At 42.6% G+C, this 18,550-nt stretch overlaps 1 protein-coding gene across 13 annotated transcripts in view; it reads left to right on the forward strand.

The window, feature by feature from the left end:
• The window catches only part of NUMA1 (nuclear mitotic apparatus protein 1), a 71,440-nt gene that overhangs the window by 23,300 nt on the left and 29,590 nt on the right, over nucleotides 1-18,550 (forward strand). For 8 of the 13 annotated variants that reach the window (XM_081155424.1, XM_081155425.1, XM_081155418.1 and 5 more), the window contains one exon: nucleotides 17,132-17,205. In XM_081155424.1, coding sequence (XP_081011550.1) covers nucleotides 17,164-17,205 — 42 coding nt within the window. In that variant the 5' untranslated portion in view covers nucleotides 17,132-17,163. Of the gene's footprint in view, nucleotides 1-11,625; nucleotides 11,781-12,379; nucleotides 12,607-17,131; nucleotides 17,206-18,550 lie in introns of those variants that run through there. The other 5 variants (XM_081155423.1, XM_081155429.1, XM_081155430.1 and 2 more) reach the window with 3 other exon arrangements.

Genomic DNA, 18,550 nt, shown 5'->3' on the forward strand with positions numbered 1-18,550 from the left:
CACTCCACAAGTCTATGATTCATAATTGAACTACCTCTTGAGATTAGAACATTGTATTTCATTTATTTTTAAATACTTTTTTTTTTCTTTACATTTTAACACTCTGAAATTAGGATATATTTTATAATTAGTGGCATCTTTCAATTGTCATTGGCCATTTTTCTCACATTTTTATTAGCTCTGAAATTTATGCACATTTATATTGATGCTGTAGAATAGTTCCTCTTTTCAATGCCCCCCCCCCTTTTTTTTTTCATTAACAGTAATCTTGGCTCCTTCCTGGGCTTCCCTTGTTCCTAAACCCATCTGACTCACATCATCTAGACATTCTGGATAGGAAAAATGAGTGGATATATTATTTGAATGTGCAAGGATTTTGTGCATCCTTACTTAACTGGTAGGTGTCTTATATGCAACTGCTGCTTGAGAAGTCAGGTAAATATAGATACAACCTTGAGGCATCCAATTTAGTGCTCCTGAATTTTGATTAGTCTCTATCTTAATTTTGCCTGGTTTTTGTTTTGTTTTTAACCCTCACCCGAGGATATATTTATTGATTTTAGAGAGACAGGAAAAGAGGGAGGGAGGGAGAGAGAGGGAGAGAGGAGAGAGCAAGAGAAACATCAATCTGTTGCTTCCTGTATGTGCCCCGACCGGAGATCGAACCCACAACCTTTTTGGTGCCCAGGACGACACTCCAACCAACCGAGCTGTTCAGCCCGGCCCTAGTGTTTGCTTTTTAATTCAAGCATAACATACATACAGAAAAGTGCATAAATTTATAGATAGCTCATAACTTTCTACAAAGTAAACACCTGTGTAACTAGGACTGTATCGAGAAACAGAATCCCAGTAGGCCCTTTCCAGTCATTATCCCCTTGCTGTTTTCTTTCTAAATTCAGTGAAAGTGTACATGGTGACTCTGTTGATTCATAAGTGGGTGGCTCATGGTTAATTTGGGTGAGTCTGGTGGAAAGAGCTCCTTCTTTGGAGCCAGAAAATCAGAGTTGCATCAGTTCCTGCTGCTTTCCAGTTGTGTTACCTTAATTAGTTAGGCAAGGTACTTTTAAAACTTCATTCCTCTTTGATAAAATGAAAACAGTGTCTACCTTGCAGAGCTGTTGTGAGCATCATGTGAAATCCTTCATAGATGGAAAACTTGTCAGTGGTAAAAAGCTGTACACAAATGTTTGTCTTTTTTTGTGAGGGAGGTAGAATCCCAAACGAGATGATGTGAACCTTAAGTAAGGAGAGAAAATGAAGTTTGTATGATTCCCAAACCCATTCTCTTAACCACCTGTATTGCTTCCTTTTGTTTTTGTTTTTTGGTGGGGTTTTTTTTGGTTAATATTGGTGTGGTCACTGGCTTTCTATTGAATTTTCTCAAAATGGAAATAATATAAAAGACCTAAAAGGAATTCCTAGATGTCTGGAATTTCTCCTGATTTCTTCCTCTCTTAATGCTGGGTGCCCAGCATTAACAACTGTACAAAGCAGAGGCTTGGTAGATTAACAAATTTCAATAGCAAATAAATATACCACCTCTTCGATTCTACCATAAAATCCCAATGTGACCCAAATCTGTATCTCTGTAGTCCCTAGTCATTTTTCACCAGTTACTGGATTTCCTAATTGTATATTCAGTGGATGCCTCATTTCTAAAACCAAACTTTCAAACTGTCTACCAGTATAGCATGATGGTTTAGATTATGGACTTTGGAGTGAGACAGACCTGGGTTTGAATCTTAATTCTGCTACTTATTGGCCTCATGATCTGGGACAGATTGTTTAATATCTTGAAACCTCTTTTTATAAAAGAGGGTATTAATAGTACTTGCTTGATAGGGTTGATACCAGTACTCAAGGAATGAGGCTATTATTATTACTTTTGCATTCTTCATTTTTGGCACACAAGTTCATATGCCCATTCACTCAAGCTAAGAAATTTAGAGATGCTCCTAGAATCTTCCTTTTCTCATTCTTCACTTATAATTGAGTATCAGGACCTGTCATAATTAATTCTCAAAGCCACCATTGCTTCCTCTTTTTTATCACTGCCTTCAGACATATATCACAACTTGCTTGGAACAAACAGTTTTGCACTGCATTCTGCAAAGCTTAGTAGAACTACAGAACTGACTCAGGAACCAGGTGGAAGCAGAGGGGACAGGGCCCCCAAACATCCTTTACTTCAAACTGTCTACTTTTATCTGTATCCTAGGTTCTGTATAAAGATTGTATCTGAAGAGGGCTCACTTTTAAAATATAATTTGGAACCTTTCATTTATTCAAAAAATATTTATCACGTACCTCCTATGTGCCAGGCATTGTCCTAAATTCTAAGAATTCAGTGGTGAGCACACAATCTATGATTTCATGGAACATATGGTAGTAGGAAAAATAAATTAACGAAATATAAAAACATATAATTAGAAACTGAGTGCTATGAAGGAAAGGAATATGGTGCTATGCATAGTAGGAACTTGACCTAATCTATGTGGGGGAGAGTTTACATGAGGAGGTAACATTTGAGCTGATATATGAAGGACAAATTTGACTTAATTAGGTGAAGAGGTAGGACAAGAAAGCTTCTGGCAGAAGGAAGAGCAAGGACAACTAGACCATATGTGGATGTAATTTTCAACTAACGAACTTTCATAGCAGCTAGCATTTAACTTTGTACCAGGGATTGTGCTTACACTTTACACATACCGTCTTGTTAATTATTGTAGTGACCCTCTAAGAAAGTACTATTATTATTCCCATTTTACAGATGGGGAAACTGGGAACAGAGACAGGTTAAATAAGTTGCCCAAGGTCACACAGCTAGTAAGCTGTAGAGCCAGGATTTTAATTAGGCAGTCTAACTCCAGACCTCATGCTCTTAGCCATTATGCTATATTGTATTCCTCGTTTCTTACCATTCCCAGCCTGAACTTCATGCAGACTGGAACATAGGTCCAATCTGTTTTACTCCCCTTTACTCACTCTTTAGAAACCTTGTTTCCCATCACCTACAGTATAAATCTGAATTCCTTAGCATGATGTAAGCGCCTCAGAATTTAGTACTACTTATCCTCATCATCTGCTACACCCTCCTAAAACTGCATGTCATTGCTCAAATGTAATTAGTTCTGTCTTTGCATATGCTGTTCTCCCTGCCTAGAAATCCTCTTTTTTACTTCTCTTTGGTGATACCCTACTCATCCTGCTCAAGCTTTAAGTATTCAGCTTAAATGTTACTTCCTTGGTAAAGCTTTCCTTTTCATCCCGTCCTGAGTAATCAGCCCCTCACAGCTCCTCAACAGTTCTAAAGTCTTTTCACCAGAGCTAGAATCTTAGAGGTCTTTTCCACTCCCCACCTTTCCCATACGCCCACTTCATAAGTGCTTTGAGTCTACCTCTGCAATGCCTTTCAAATGTACCTTTCTTTCTAGTTCCTACTACCCCTGCCCTAGAAGCAGCAGTTTTTATCTCTGCCATTGCCATTGTACCTAGCTCTGTGTTCTGCCTCTGGACCCAGTGTTATGCCAAACCTGTCTTTTCAAAAAGCACACACAAGTACACCATTCTCCTGCTTAGGACCCTTCAGTGCCTCCCACTGCTCTTAAGTAAGTCTCTATTGGTTTCTACTATACACTTCAAGGCTCTCTCACCTTCCTTTCAGCACTACCAAAGTTTGTGTCCTTCGGCCTCATATTAAAGTGAGTTATAGGTATGTTTGTTTCTCCACAGGATAATAAGACTGACTGATTCATCTTTGAGTCCCCAACATACTATCTATAGGTGTTTATTTCATGTTTATAGTTGAGTGTCCCTGATTAAATTTTATTAATTTCAAATAAAGAATAATACATCTTATGTATTTTGGAGAATTTGTACTACAAATAGATATAAAATAAACAAAGGTTTGGTCTTAAAGGGGGGAAATTTTAATTTTTAGGAAAATTGCTTGTGAGGAATTTTGTACTCAGTGATGCCAGATACGTGGGATGTTATTTTATCTAGCACTATTCAAGTTACATAGCATCTTTAAAAATGGAGAAAATGACACCTTCCCTGCTCATTTCATGAGCTGTGGTAGAAACAGTTTGCTTGAGGAATGCGTAAGTGCTTTGTATAAAAAGGACTATACTGATGAGAATGGTATACGACATGGCTGAGGAGTGCTGGAGAGAGCACTGGATTTAGATTTCCAGTTCTGGCTTTGCAACCTTGGCTGTTGACCTTGAGGCAGGTATTTTCTTTACAAGACTTAGGTTCCCAATCTATAAAACTGGAATAGACATGCTTGCCTCTTAGGGTTCTTGGGAGTGGGGGGGGTGGAGGGGATTAATTGAAATGTGAGACATAGCTTCCTTAAATTCTTAAAGTCTGTTTAAATGTTAGGGTTTTTGTTTTGTTTTATCATGGGTATGTTAGACACCGTTCCGTTTTGTTTTACTTATTATTAGAACATATTGACAAGTTTGGTTCTTTAGTCAATCTAGCATCCTATTTAGAAATCCAACCCCTTTTAATATTTGTATTTGTTCATTTCTGTCAGTGATTAAAGGCATCTTGCTGTGGTAGAAGGAGAAGTGAATTTGAAACCTGAAAGACGGGGGCCTCAGTGATATGTAGGAGGTGGAGACATGGAAAATAAATTGGGGGGGTTAAGAGAGATGTCATTTGAGTTTTGTACCTACTTAAAGCCTATTTGAAACAAACCAGATCTGGGATAGAGTCCCTGTTCTCCAAGCTTATGTTCTGAAATCACATTTTGTCGACAGACCTTGCTCAGGCATACAAATAAGTTGTAAAATTTTTGTCTCAGGCAGGAGATAGCAAATCTTCAGCCAAGATGTCACATGTATTCCATCATGGATGTAGGGTGAACTATGTGACCATGAAGGTCTCTTTCAACCTTGAGGTTCTGTGATTTGATGACCAGGTATAGAAAGCTGCTTTTCTTTAGGCTTTTTAGATCAATGCAATTATAAATTATACTTTTTGGCTTTTACTTATGAAACCTTGTAAATGCCCTGAGTATAGCACCAGTCACTTTCATTGTATCCCATGCAAAGTTGATACTACCAGTTTCCAAGGACCTTCTCCTTTCATCAAGATTAATGAAGCACTCACATGTGCCTTGCTTTGAGGATGACACCCAGCAGGGTAACAAAGGTGTCTGTTTCTAGGGACTTGTTTTTTTGGAAAGGAAACCACAACTGGTAAAGTTTTGACCAGATTCTGAGAAAATTAGTTTTATTGCAAGATTTTTGTTTTTGTTGTTGAGAGCGGTGTCCTGGAGAAAGAACCATGGGAATTTTTGGAGGTAAAAAGGATCATGGGAAAATTTTGGAGGTATTTTAGATATTATCTAATCCAATGCCCTTCTTTTATTGGATCCAAGCTAGGGCAAGTGACTTGCCTAGAGCCACAACTTTAGTAGAGGGGGTAGGAGATCCAGAACTTACCTCCAAGGGCTTCCAACACTAAATCTAGTATTTTCTACCACTAGCAAAGCTCTCCAAGACTTGCATATCTTTACATTAAATTGTCCCTCCTTCAGTTTCTTTTACTTTTGTCATCATCAGTTCTGTGTTTGTGAGCAAACATTTTGCTAGATATGTTGCTTGTAGGGACAGAGTCATTTACTCCTCTGTGACAATGAAACAGGATGAACTGGTTCTTAGGTGTTTTGTAGAAAGACCTTCTTGAGGGAGAATTGAATAGGCCTCTTGGATGTTATAATGAATCCTCACAGGGTTTTTATTTGCCCTCTGTTTTTCTCCCCCAGAAGCTGCAGGCTTACCAACACTGCTTCATTACTCAGTCACTACCCTCTGGAGAGGGAGAATGAGGCCTGATAAATAAGCTTCAGGTCAGGGTTCTGAAACAGTAGTCCTTCCCTCCAGCCAATGGCGTTTCTTCCAGCCTTCTTTCTCCATGGCTGCTCACCTTTGAAATATGTTCAACATCCCTTCTAGTAGAAGACTCTTTGTCCATGCTTGCTGCTTCAGAGGAGTTTTGGTCCTTCAGTGTTTGTAAAGTTCTTGAATTTTCAGAAAAAAATTCTTAGTGGTTACTTTTGAAATTAGAACTCTTTGGTTGTTTTTATTAAAAAGTTGATTTTTATGTAGAGGTAGAGGTACAAGTCTTCTTTGAGCCACTGAGAATGTGCTTGCTTTTTAATTAATTAATTCAATAATTGCTTTATTAAGAGCACTAGAGAATAATGAATGTAGAGACCAGAGAAGACAGCTCACTACTTATGTTACTAAGTCACTGAATTCCTGAGCCTCAGATTTCCTCATCTTTAAAACAGAAATAAAACCTACCTTTTAGATTGTCCTGAGGATTAGATGAGATGACCATGTAAGAGGATGGAATCTGGGGACAGACCCAACTGGGCTCAAATTTTGTCTCCAACACTTACCAGGTGCATGACCTTAGGCAAGTTATTTAATCTTTTTAATGCTCAGGTTTTTTTCCTGTTAAATAGCAATAATCATAGTGTTTGGGTTATTGTGTCATTGGCTTATTGTGAGGATTAAATAAAATAAAGCACCAAAGTATTCAGCATACTGCTTGGTGCATACTAAGTGCTCATTAAATGTTAACTATTAATTACAACAGTAACAGCAACAACAATAATGAGAAACTTTAGTTATTTATTATGCTAGGACATCAAGTGGCAAAGGAAAGACTTCAAGGCATTGCATAGGGCAGTGGATCCAAAAGCGTGTTTTTCCTGCTATCTTTCTGTGAGAGGTCCTATAGGGACTGAGAAAGAGCTCTCTCATTGCCTACAGCATCCTGCAGCGTTTCCCTTCCAGGCTAGTAGGCTGAGGTAAGAGGTTCAGAAGGACTTGAGAGGACAGTGAGAAGACCAGTCTGGCAGGAGGGTTCTGCTAAGGGCATAAATGACTCTAAAGGCCAAGTCATGGAGGGCCTTGAACACCAGGCAAATCATTTGTATTAGAACCACCCCATTCCTGGGCCATCTTAGGGGAATTGGTCTCAGTCTTTTATTTAAACTTTTAAAAATTGTAATATGCATTTAAAACTATAACACTTATATTTTAAACAAGATCAATAAACACCCATGCACCTATCACTCAGCTCAGGAGATGTAATATTCCCAGACCCTTTGAAACACCCTGTGCACCCCACACCCATCACCAACCCCCTCCAGCCTCTATCTGAACACTATTCAGAATTTTCAGTCGTTTGCCATTTTACTTTCCTTCCTTCCTCCCTACCCTCCTTCCCTCATTCTCTCCTTCTCTCCCTTTTTATCTCCCTTCCTCCCCACCCCTACATTCTTTTAAAAATGGTTTTAGCACTTCTATCCCAGTCTTTCAGTCTTTCCGGGACAATGAGCTGGGGCTGTGGAATCACGCAGGAGCCATGTGGCCTGCCTCTTGCCTGTCTAGGCTGGGAGGAGGGGTGGGGAAGTTCTGTTTCTGCCACAAGAGGGGAGTGGTTGACTGCACTGTGGTAGGGGAGGGGGACACTGGAGAAACTGGCCAGGCTCCTTGAGTTGTGCTGAAGAGAAGCTTGGCAATTTTGGTGAAGAGGTTCCAGAGGAGAGGTCAGCCCCTCTGAGGCTGCACAGCTAGAAGCTGTTGTCTTGAGTTTAGAGCCAAAGAAGGGGTGGGGGGAAGGCCTCTTGTATTCTTTTGAGACATAGTATCAATTCTTTCATATACTAGAGAGCTTTAGGGCTAACTATGCCGGACGAGGCCAGGAAGATTTTAGCAGGCTTGCCTCCTGTTTTCACGTCATACAGTTTCTGGAATGTTGATTGTGCCAGTCATTAAGTTATGTTTACTACTTTGCTTTCCTATAAAAGCTTTTGCCTTTGCTTTGCCTTTGTCATGTTTCTTTGAATAAGAACTTTCCTTTCCACCAATAGCAACTGCAAGTGATACTGTGGAAGTAAGCGATAGGGTCTGGGAGAAGAAACAGGGCCATGCCACGTCTCTGCAGCAGTGGGCCTTGTTCTGACCCCCTCCACGGTACCTCAACCACTCACCACTGTCAGTCTCTGGTGGACAGAGGGTTGAGTTTGGAAGCCTACCATACTCATGTAGTTCAGTAGAACAGATTCAAGAGCCTTAGTGTGCTAGGTGCTAGGATTATAGAGAGAAAGATGGAACTGGTTATGCCCTTGTGGAATTTAGACTCTAGATATGAAGACAGGACTTCCATGCATGTACAGTTAAGGCATTACCAGTGCCAAATGCATAATGTAGACACATTTTTCTGATTACCAATATAATACATAGTTATTAAAAATAAATTCAAATGTAAAAGACACATATAATGTAGAAAATCCCCTACAATCTTACTTTTCCCCAAGATAGCCACTGTTAAATATTTGAGGAGTTAAAATTTGAGCTGGACCTTAAAGTAAAATCCAGAGAGACAGACTAATGGAAGGTAAGCAAGCATCCTGAGGATCCAGTCTCTTGCTCCAGATGGATCCAATCTCCTGCTCCAAGGAGGAGCACCACCTCTAGCTTCCTCCACAAATGGTGAGCCAACTTCTGCTTGGACACCTTGGCGACAAGGTGCCAAAATAGGAAATTAACCTTTGTTAGCACCTCCTTGTGCCTGATGTGCTAGCCAGTGTTGGGCACCTTATAGATGCTACTGAATTTATCCTTATCACAACTTATAAAATAGGTGTCTTTACCCGTGTTTTACAAAAAGATACTGAGGCTCAGAGGTTACTTGCCAGTGTCATAGAGCAGCAAATAGCATAGAGTTCTGCCATTCCCTAGCTGTGTGCTCTTGGGCAAATTATTTCATCTCTTGCCCAGTTTCCTCATCTTTAAAGTTGAGTGACAATATACCTACTTCACTAAGAGAGTTCTTCAGATTAATGAGTTAACACATTAGGTCAGTAGACTAGTACCTAGCACATAGTATGTATTCGGCAAGCATTAGCTGCTATTTATTATACCTGTTTTCTCTGTTGTTCTCACATGATTTGTATCATCTCTCCACTTAATTTAATTCTATATATGGCCTTTCTGTCCTCAAAGCAGCTATCCCTCACACTTCCTCCCTCCCTCTCTCTCTCCCTCCCTCCCTTCCTTCTTTCTGACAGTAGTATTATGGATGTCTCCTATTTTCTCCCATTTTGCCCTCCTCCACCCCCCCACCCCCACCCCACCCCACCCCAGGCCTTTCCCATACTATTGTCTCTGTTCATGGATTATGCATTTATGCATATATGTTCTTTGGGTTAATCTCTTCCTGTCCCCTCCCACTTCCCACCCACCCCACCGATATTCTGTTCCATGCATCCACACCTCTGGACCTATTTTGTTCATCATTTTATTTTGTTCATTAAATTTCACATGTAAGTGAGATCATATGATATATGTCTTTCTCTAACTGGCTTATTTCACTTAGCATAATATTCTCTAGATACATCTATGCTGTCTCAAAAGGTAAGAGCTCCTTTTTTACAGCTGCATAGTATTCCATGGTATAAATGTACCACAGCTTTTTTATCCACTCATCTACTGATGGGCACTTGGGCTGTTTCCACATCTTAACTATTGTAAATAATGCTGCTATGAACATAGGTGTGCATATATTCTTTCTAATTGGTGTTTGGGGATTCTTAGGCTATATTCCCAGAAGTGGGATCACTGGGTCAAATGGCAGTTCCATTTTTAATTAAAAAGAATTTTTTTATTTATTAAAATATATATATATCTATCTTTATTGATTTCAGAGAGAGGAAGGGAGAGGGAACAGAGAGAAACATAAATGATGAGAGAGTGGTCATTGGTTGGCTGCCTCCTGCATGCACCCAACTGGGGATCAAGCCCACAACCCTGGCATGTGCCCTGACCGGGAATTTAACCACAATCTCCTGGATCCTAGGTCGATGCTCAACCACTGAGCCATGTCCAGTTGAGCCATTTTTAATTTTTTGAGGAACCTCCATATTGTTTTCCACAGTGGCTGTACCAGTCTGCATTCCCACCAGCATTGTACTAGGGTTCTCTTTTGTCTACATCCTTGCCAGTGTTTGTTTTTTAATTTGTTGATGGTAGCTATTCTGGCAGGTGTGAGGTGATACCTTATTGTAGTTTTCATTTGCATCTCTCTGATGATTAGTGACATTAAGCATTTTTTTCATATGTCTATTGGCCATCTGTATGTCCTCTTTGGAGAAGTGTCTATTCAGGTTCTTTACCCACTTTTTAAGTGATTGTTTGTCTTCCTGGTGTCAAGTTGTATGAGTTCTTTGTATATTTTGGAAGTTAAACCCTTACCAGATGTATCTGGCGAATATGTTTTCCCATACAGTAGGTTCCCTTTTCATTTTGTTGATGGTTTCTTCTGCTATGCAGAAGCTTTTTAGTTTGATGTAGTCCCATTTGTTAATTTTTCCTTTGTTTGCCTTGCCCTTGGCAATATATGGGGAAAATACAGCTACTTGAGGTGTCTGAGATTTTACTGCCTATGTTTTCTTCTAGGATTTTTATGGTTTCGTGACTTACATATAAGTCTTTTATCTATTTTGAGTTTATTCTTATGTATGGTGTAAGTTGGTGGTCCAGTTTCATTTTTGTGTGTGTACTTGTTCAATTTTCCCAGCACCATTTATTGAAGAGACTTTCTTTACTCTATTGTATGCTCTTGCCTTCATCCCTCACACTTTCCTCTCCTTTACAATTTCTCCCTCTGCTTCCAGTCATTCCTTTCTCTTCACCCTATCTCCAGAATGTGTCTCATTCCCTTTCTTACCATTCTCTCTTCACCCTCCTTCATGTCCTCATTACCTGTCTCCTGTCTGTTGTGGCAGCCTTCTGATCCACCTCCCTGCTGCTATTCTCATTTATTTATATATACCAGAATAATTTCCTAAAGTACAGATCTCACTGTACCATATCTCTGTGTTAAAAACAAGAAACTAAACATTCAGATCTTTATTTGATTTCTTGGCTTAAGGTTCAAGATACTCCAACTCGCCCTTCAGGTCATTTCCTTACTACATACACACCTCCTTGGCTGCTATCCCTTCTTCCACACTCCTCTCTCCATTTCCATCTGGGAAGTTCTCCCTGTGTGTTGTAAGATGCAGATTAGATATCACTTTGTTTCCTTATTCCTTCTCTGCTTTCAGCTGGTTAGGATATTTTATCTTTTTGTGGGAGTTAGCATATACTGTCTTGAGATATAATTTTTGAGTCATATGTCTTTTCTCTTGTGGAATTATAACCTATCTCAGTATAGATGCTGGGTTTAATTCATCCTTACAGTGTCTGATAGCAGTGCCTTGCACATAGTAGGTGCTTAATATATGGCGCAAATGAAAGGAAGATGAGGGGTTTCCTGATAACTGGTGGGTTTCTCTCTCAGTCTTGGTGAAGGTCATTGTTCAGTGGGTGGAAACACTGTGGTGTGTTTTTTTTAAGTCAGACATCTTTTCTTTTTTGACCTGGCAGGAGAGGCAGAGCCTGTAGTTTCTGCCAATGAGTCCCAGTGTCTGTGTCTGTGTCTGTTAAGGGGCTCCAGCCAGTGCCTGCCTTACTAGATTCCGTGCCTTGGCCCCTCAGCCCCTCCCCACAAATGCTCAGCAGAACAGGGGATTAGGTTCTGGCAGCACAACTGGGATTTTGGCGGCCATTCCACAGTCGACAATAGCACGCAGCCACCCAGACAGGACAGTGCAGGCCTGCACTCCAGGCCCACAATCTGCCTGGGCTTCTTGTTTGGATGGCCGAGAGGGAGGAGTGCGGCATCCTGGCCTTGCCACACAGAAGGTATGGACTGAAGAGAGTCCCTCCAGGAATGGGCTTGGAGGGTGGCTATTGTCCCAGGTTAGGCGGTGCCCACAGAAGGAGGCAGGCGCTTTGTGTGTGAGCTCGGCATGCGTGTGCTTAAAGACACGGCCCGCCCAGGAGCCAGCAGGAAGCTGCTCCCATTTAAAAGGGCCTGCATCTGGCTCACTCTCCGAAGCCTCTGTTCCCGGGTCTTCCTTCCTGTCCTGCTTGCCGTCGGGCAGTGGCTGATCTAATCATCAGGACAGCTCGTGGCCTGCCCTTCGTTGCTGGCCAGAGAGATGGACAAGCTGTCATTGCTGTTTTAAGAGAGTGAAGGGGGAGTGTCTGGGGGACATCAGGTTTGTCAGGCAGGCCACTGTGTTTTGTGTGTTTATGCCACCGTTTGCCTTGGCTCTTGCCACTGTTGCAATTCAGAGTTGTCTGCTGGCTGGTACCTCCCCATGCGTCCTATTCTCTTGTTTGTGCGCCAAGCCTTCACGCCCCTCCTCTCTAGTGCGCCCCTCCCTCCTTGCCCAACTGCTACCCCTCCCCCCTTGCTGAGAGTTCCCTGCTTCTCCGAGGCTCCCAGATCCGGCTCCCTGATCGCGGAAGCTTGCTGTGCCTTTAAAGAAAGCAGACTCCTGGCTGTGACGCACTTCTGGCTGTCAGCCAGGAAGATCGCTCCTGCCAGGCTGAGAAGAAAACCAACAACTTTTCTTTTGTGTGTGGGGTTACTTTCCACTACCCCCCCTTCCTCCTCTCCTTTCAAGATTTAAATGCTAATGGCGGATTAAAACCTGTAAATACGTTTGCCTTTAGGAATCTGGTAAGGCCTTCCTGTACTGAGACTTTTTCTCCTCACTCTTTCTCGGGGGTTTTTGTTCAAACATGGACGTGGGGGTGCGGTGGAATCTCCCCCCTCACCTCTCTTTCCTGCGCCATCCTTAAAGGGGAGGGAGAGGAGAGGGAGAGCAAGTAAACACTCAGAAGCAGGCACTGGAAGCAGAGCTTGCCAACATCCGGGAGTTGGCGCCTTTCAGAGCAAAGGCTTGCTTTCTTTCCCCCTCGCATAGATGTCAGGGAGTTTTTGTTCAGAGTGGGGGAAAGCGTGTGTGCCTGCATGCTGAGCTGTAGAAACAGCTCGAGAGCTTCTCCATTCCCAAGTGAGGCCTGGGTGTGTACGCAGTGGTGGGGGATGAAAAAGGTTCCTTTTTCAGCTGGCAGGGACCAGAGTGTATGAATACAGCTGTGGGGGCAGGTGCTGATGAACTGCTGGACTGGGTGCGGGTATGCGTGCGTGCGTGCGTGTATGTGTGTGTGCGCGCGTGCAGTATATGCCGTAGGCACCAGGCCTGGTTTGATTGTAACCCTTTTGCCCACATCCTCCTGATCTGGACCCTATAGAGCATGGGGGGGAGGGAAGATACCAGTAGGCCACTTTTGAAGAAACCAGGGGAATCTTGGTTTCCCTTGCAATCCCTCCCTAGTTCCTCGTTAGGGCCTTGGAGCTCTGGACCAAATTCTAGGCTACTCAGAAGGGGTGCTGTGTGTGAAGAGGGGAGAGGCCTGAGCCCAGAGCATACATCCAGCAAGCTGGTTTGGCCCAACCTCAGGAGTGCAGAGAAACCCTTTGGACGTGGATGAGACAGCCTACTCAGGACTCCCCGGAAGTTGAAAGGATTGTGTTTTTCCCTCCTTGGCTTTTCTTGCAGCTGCTGGTCCTTGGGCCTTTTACCGCCAAGCTAGGGTACCCACCAGCAAGATATTTCCTATTCTGTTCTTTACATGAGTTAGCCTATGGTCACATAGTTTGGCTTTTGCTGGGCCTCTTTGGGGTAAACTACAAGGTGAGGTTTGGGTGCCTGATTGCCTGTGCCTCCTTACCTATCCCTCCCAGAGTCAGAGGAGTCCCAAGACCAGGGTGTTTACTGTTTAGATGTGGGCGCCTCCCAGATGGTGGGATGATCTTTTTTAGAAAGGTGTACAAAGCATGGAATTCTTATGGCTGCAGTCAGGCAGTCTGTCAGGGCAAGTGGTGGTAAACCTTGTCATTGAGCATGGGCACACAGATGGGATAGCCATTGCCCGTATGAGCTGTGAGCCTGCGGGCCTTTGGAAACTTGGGGTGGAGCTGGGGCGGGGTTTGGGGAAGGACCCTTTGAGATGGGACTTTGTGTGGGCTTTGCGCTCTAAAATTCTGGGATTGGGAGCTAGCACCTAAGAGAATGAGGGTTCACTGGAGGCATGAGCTGAGAGATCAGTACAGTTGTGCAGTTCTCTGGGACCAAAGGTCACTTTGGTGTTATCTTGAGGCCCGGCTGGTGTTCAGGCCAGGCAGTTAGTGACTAAGAGGCAGTCTCCAAAGTAGCTGGCACCCAGGCTGGGGGTGGGTAGGGTAAGGAGAGCAGTGCTGCCACAACTCAGACCCTCTGGCCTTTGGCCTATCATTGATTGGTCCTTGCATCTAAGCAGGTGGTTTGCATTAGCTTCAGCCGTGGTAGGAAACTGTGGCTGAGTTTTAACTCTTTAAGACCCAGAGAGGGTGTGTGTCTCTTGAGTATCTACTTGTTCTGATATATCTTCTCTGGAAACATAGAGGGGTTACTGTAAATGTGGGGATTGGTCCTGAAGGTGAAGGAGTTTACATTGTGTCAGTTTTGCAAATGTAGAGAAGAGGCAAGGCCTTTAGTTTATAAGGCAACTGCTTCTGTGTCTTGATTTCTTCTTGAGCTCAGGGGAAAGAGCAGGCACCTTATTAGCTCTCTGAAGCCTCCGTTTTGGATTCTGGGGCTCTTCTTTGCAAAGAACCAGGGAGGTGAGAACTCTGAAGGTGCCCTCAGAGGGCCTGCAATAGAGGTTTTCTTTTTTGTTTGTTTGTTGATTGGGGGTGACAGAGGATGCCTGATCGAGTTGGGGTAGATCTCAGGAGATCCTTCTGTGAAGTGGTTCCTGGCTACAATTGTGGGGATCTGTTTTTCCATCACCATCACCCAGTCTTCTGGGTGGGGCCTGCCTCAGATTTCAGGGGGAGGGTGGGGAGGATGGTGCTCTGGCTGGGAGCCCTCCAGTTCCAAGCCAAGGTCTGTTTAAAGCTGTAGTCTCAGTGCTGAGGACTAGCTATGCCACCAGCTTCAGTCATTCTTTACCCAAGAAGAGTGACTGGCTGGGCTGTCCCGAAGGTTCTCACCCCAGTGTCTTGTCTCTGATAGAGTGCCCTTTTGTGGGCTTTAAACTGACAAGGTCCTTCTGGAGTTCCTCTGGAGCATTGGATTCCTCCTGTTTCTGTGCCTGGGGAGCATAAAAGAACACATTTGGCCTTGGCACCAGTTTTCCTGAGCTGTGGAACTAGTTTTAGATAGACTCCCCTGGGAAGGCATAAGGGTTGTATGTTTTGCCTCTGAGATGAAGGGAAGAGGTTGGTTAAACCTCAGGTCATTTTTAGCAGCACAGCTGTGGAATCTCTCAGATGGGGCAAGATCTACCTCCGGTTGCAAATAAAATTTCTGTCTGAAGTTTTGGGCCTCATCGAAAGGATAGCAAGTCTAGAGGCAGCAGTGAGGATGAGGGGGAGGTGATCTGGGCCTCATTTCCCTTGTTCCTAAATAGCTCAGACTTTTTTTTTAAGAGGCATCAGTCAATCATTTGGCCATTGCCACCTTTACCACAAGGGCCAAGCATGGTCCCTCTAACTTTAGACTCGCCAATCACCAGAAAAGCCTTTTACAATGCAGTAATTTAGGCCATCTGCCTTTTTTTCATCCTTGCCTGGCCCCAGGGAGCTAGGCAGTTAGTGCTCAGGAATAGGCTATCCTGGGTGAAAACCATCCAAGACTGAGGAACACATAGGCCTCTTAGCTTCTCTGCCCTCCAGAGAGCTCCTTTAACCACTACACTTGCTTATTGCCAAAGCCCAGGTGTGAATTCTCATTTCTAAGACTGACATTGGTATGATGGATGGAATCATGTTGGGTTTTGCAGGGTCAGGAAACAATTATAATTAGCATTCAGTTATTTTTATAACACTCTTATCGTGCTGTAAGCCCCTCAAAGGCAGGGACCATGTTATTGTCTCCCATTTCAGGTAATTTTGTTGTATATGCTCATCTAGCTTCCAGCACAGGATGAACACATGTAAGGATTAAAAAAATAACCCTTTTGATTGGTTTATAAACAGGGTGCACTTGCATAGAAAGGCTAAGAGATTTCTGTATATCCTTTCCCTAACTAGATAGTAAGCACTTTATGGATAAGAATGGTGTTTTCTTTTTTCTTTTTTTAAAATATTTTATTGATTTCACAAAGAGAGAGAGAGAGAGACATCAGTGATGAGAGAGAGTCATTGATCGGCTGGGGGTCGAGCCCACAACCCGGACATGTGCCCCAACTGGGAATTGAACCGCAACCTCCTGGATCCTAGGTCGATGCTCAACCACTGAGCAACGCTGGTCGGGCAAGAATGGTGTTTTCTTATCCCCAACACTTTGCATACAGAAGGTGCTTTTAGCAAATATTGGTTCCTCAGAACCCACACCTTGGAGATGCTAATATGGTGGGAAAGTTATAGGTGATGTGGCTCTTACCACTTTTGCTCTTCCTTGTAGAATAGTGACAAACTGAGCACCTCCAGCAGGAGGTGGGGGGAGGGGCTTTTTGCTCCCATGGAGATTTGGGAATTGTGGAGGCTGCTAGGAGGTGTTGGGGAATATTTAGTCACCCGGTCTATGGTCTCTTGGGCAGGTTGGCAAGTAGATGGCCAATTCCCAGTGGGAGGGAAAATTGGAGGTAAGAATACCAGGACAAGTCCCTAATCTTTTATTAAATGTCCTATGGGCTCTCTGTCAGAATTGACTTGGCTTTACCATATCTGACATTTCTGTGGGAGATATAAAAATTCATAATTTAGAGAGGTTCCCCAAGGACTTGGTTATTATTGTTAGGCAAAATTTGGGTACCTGCAGAAAGAGCCAGAAATCAACCTTTCAAACCTAGGTCTGTCTGGAAAACCATGATTGCTCTATGTTTTAAGGGTACCATGTCTCAAAGAGCAGGATCGAAGGCCAGCTTTGAATGTCATTTTCTGTGGAACAGAAAGATTGTGTGGAACTTGTGGACATTGAATTAAATGCAGGATTCTTTATTGTCAGCTCTGATGCAATAAGTTTTATATTAATTTTGATGTATACTGTCAGCTCTCTAAAGATTCCCATGGTGCCTTGGTGGTGTGGATTGCCAGGTGAAGAGTGAGTTATTTAAAGGTTCAAAGCCACCTGTAAATGGAACTGTTTCCCCCTCCTTCTTCATCACAGATATCAGATATAATTAACTGCTCTTCTTCTTCTCTTGGGTCCCAGGTGCATTGGGGTGACGGTCTGGTATCACCAAGATGACGCTCCATGCCACTCGAGTGGCTGCACTCCTTTCTTGGGTGAGTGGTCTTCCTCTCCTTTGCTAACCTTCCCCGGGAAGCTTGGGAGAATTTTCTGGGAGTCACAGCTATGGAAATATAGTTTTCCTTTGCCTTTCCCTTTAATTTTTAACTTTTATTATTTCTGATGATGTTGATGCTGACAGTGATCCATGACTCTACTTGTGTAGGTTAGAAGAGGCTGCCCTAAGGTATATATTCCCTTTCCATCATGGGAAAGGTTGCATGGAAATCCATCCTCATTTGCTCCCTGTGAATTTTTCTGACTAAAAGGGTTGGCACTGAACTTTGGTCTTCAAAAGCCTTTAATTGTAGGGCAAGGTTCTCCTTGCTCTTCTTTACCATATTTTGTCTGCTTCAATTATTTTCCTGTTGCCTTCTTGATTACTTTACCAAAATCTTTCTGCTAGGTATTTTCATGTACTTTCTGCCCTAAACACTAGCAAATGAAAAAAATAACACTGAGCACTGGGAATTTAAAGCTACAGAGAAACCAAAGAAGCCATTGAGTATAATGATGACAAGAATGGGCTTTGGAGTCAGGCAGTCTGGTTTAGAATCTTTGTTTTGGCCTGTGTGACCTAGGGCAAGTTACTTAGCCTCTCAGCGCCTCATTTTAAAAATGGAAATAATAATAATAATACCACATGGGGTTACTATCAGGATATTGAGATAATGTGTATAAAAAACATTTTCTCTTTCTCTCTCTCTCTCTCTCTCTCTCTCTCTCACTCTCACACACACACACACACACACACAACCATTTAGCCCAGTATCTGAATAAATAATTCCTGAAACCTAAAATATTGTCTGGGCATGCTGTTTGTTACAGGTTATTTTAGTAGTCACCCTGACAACTGATCAATTAGCCAGTTAAAGAGGCAACTTTAAAAGAAAAAGAATATTTTAAAGGAAATTATTTTATTTATTTATTTAAAAATATATCTTTATTGATTTCAGAGAGAGGAAGGGAGAGAGAGAGATAGAAATATCAATGATGAGAGAGCCATCATTGATCGGCTGCCTCCTGCACACCCCCGACTGAGGATTGAGGCCGCAACCTGGGCATGTGCCCTGACTGGGAATCAAACCACCATCTCCTGAATCCTAGGTCAATGCTCAACCACTGAGCCACGCCCAGCTGGGCAAAATGAATTATTTTTAATTTCCAAGTAAGGTAGATTTAATAAGACAGTATCAAATATCTAGTCAGGAAATATATTTAATATACAAAACATGCATTCTTAGAGTTCAGTTTCTGAAATAGATACAAATTTTAGTTGTGCAGTTTAAATGGCTTTTAAAATATTTATATTTGATATATTTTGAATTTACATTACATTTC

This window comes from Miniopterus schreibersii, assembly GCF_964146895.1.
Source record: "Miniopterus schreibersii genome assembly, chromosome: 12".
NCBI lineage: Eukaryota > Metazoa > Chordata > Mammalia > Chiroptera > Miniopteridae > Miniopterus > Miniopterus schreibersii.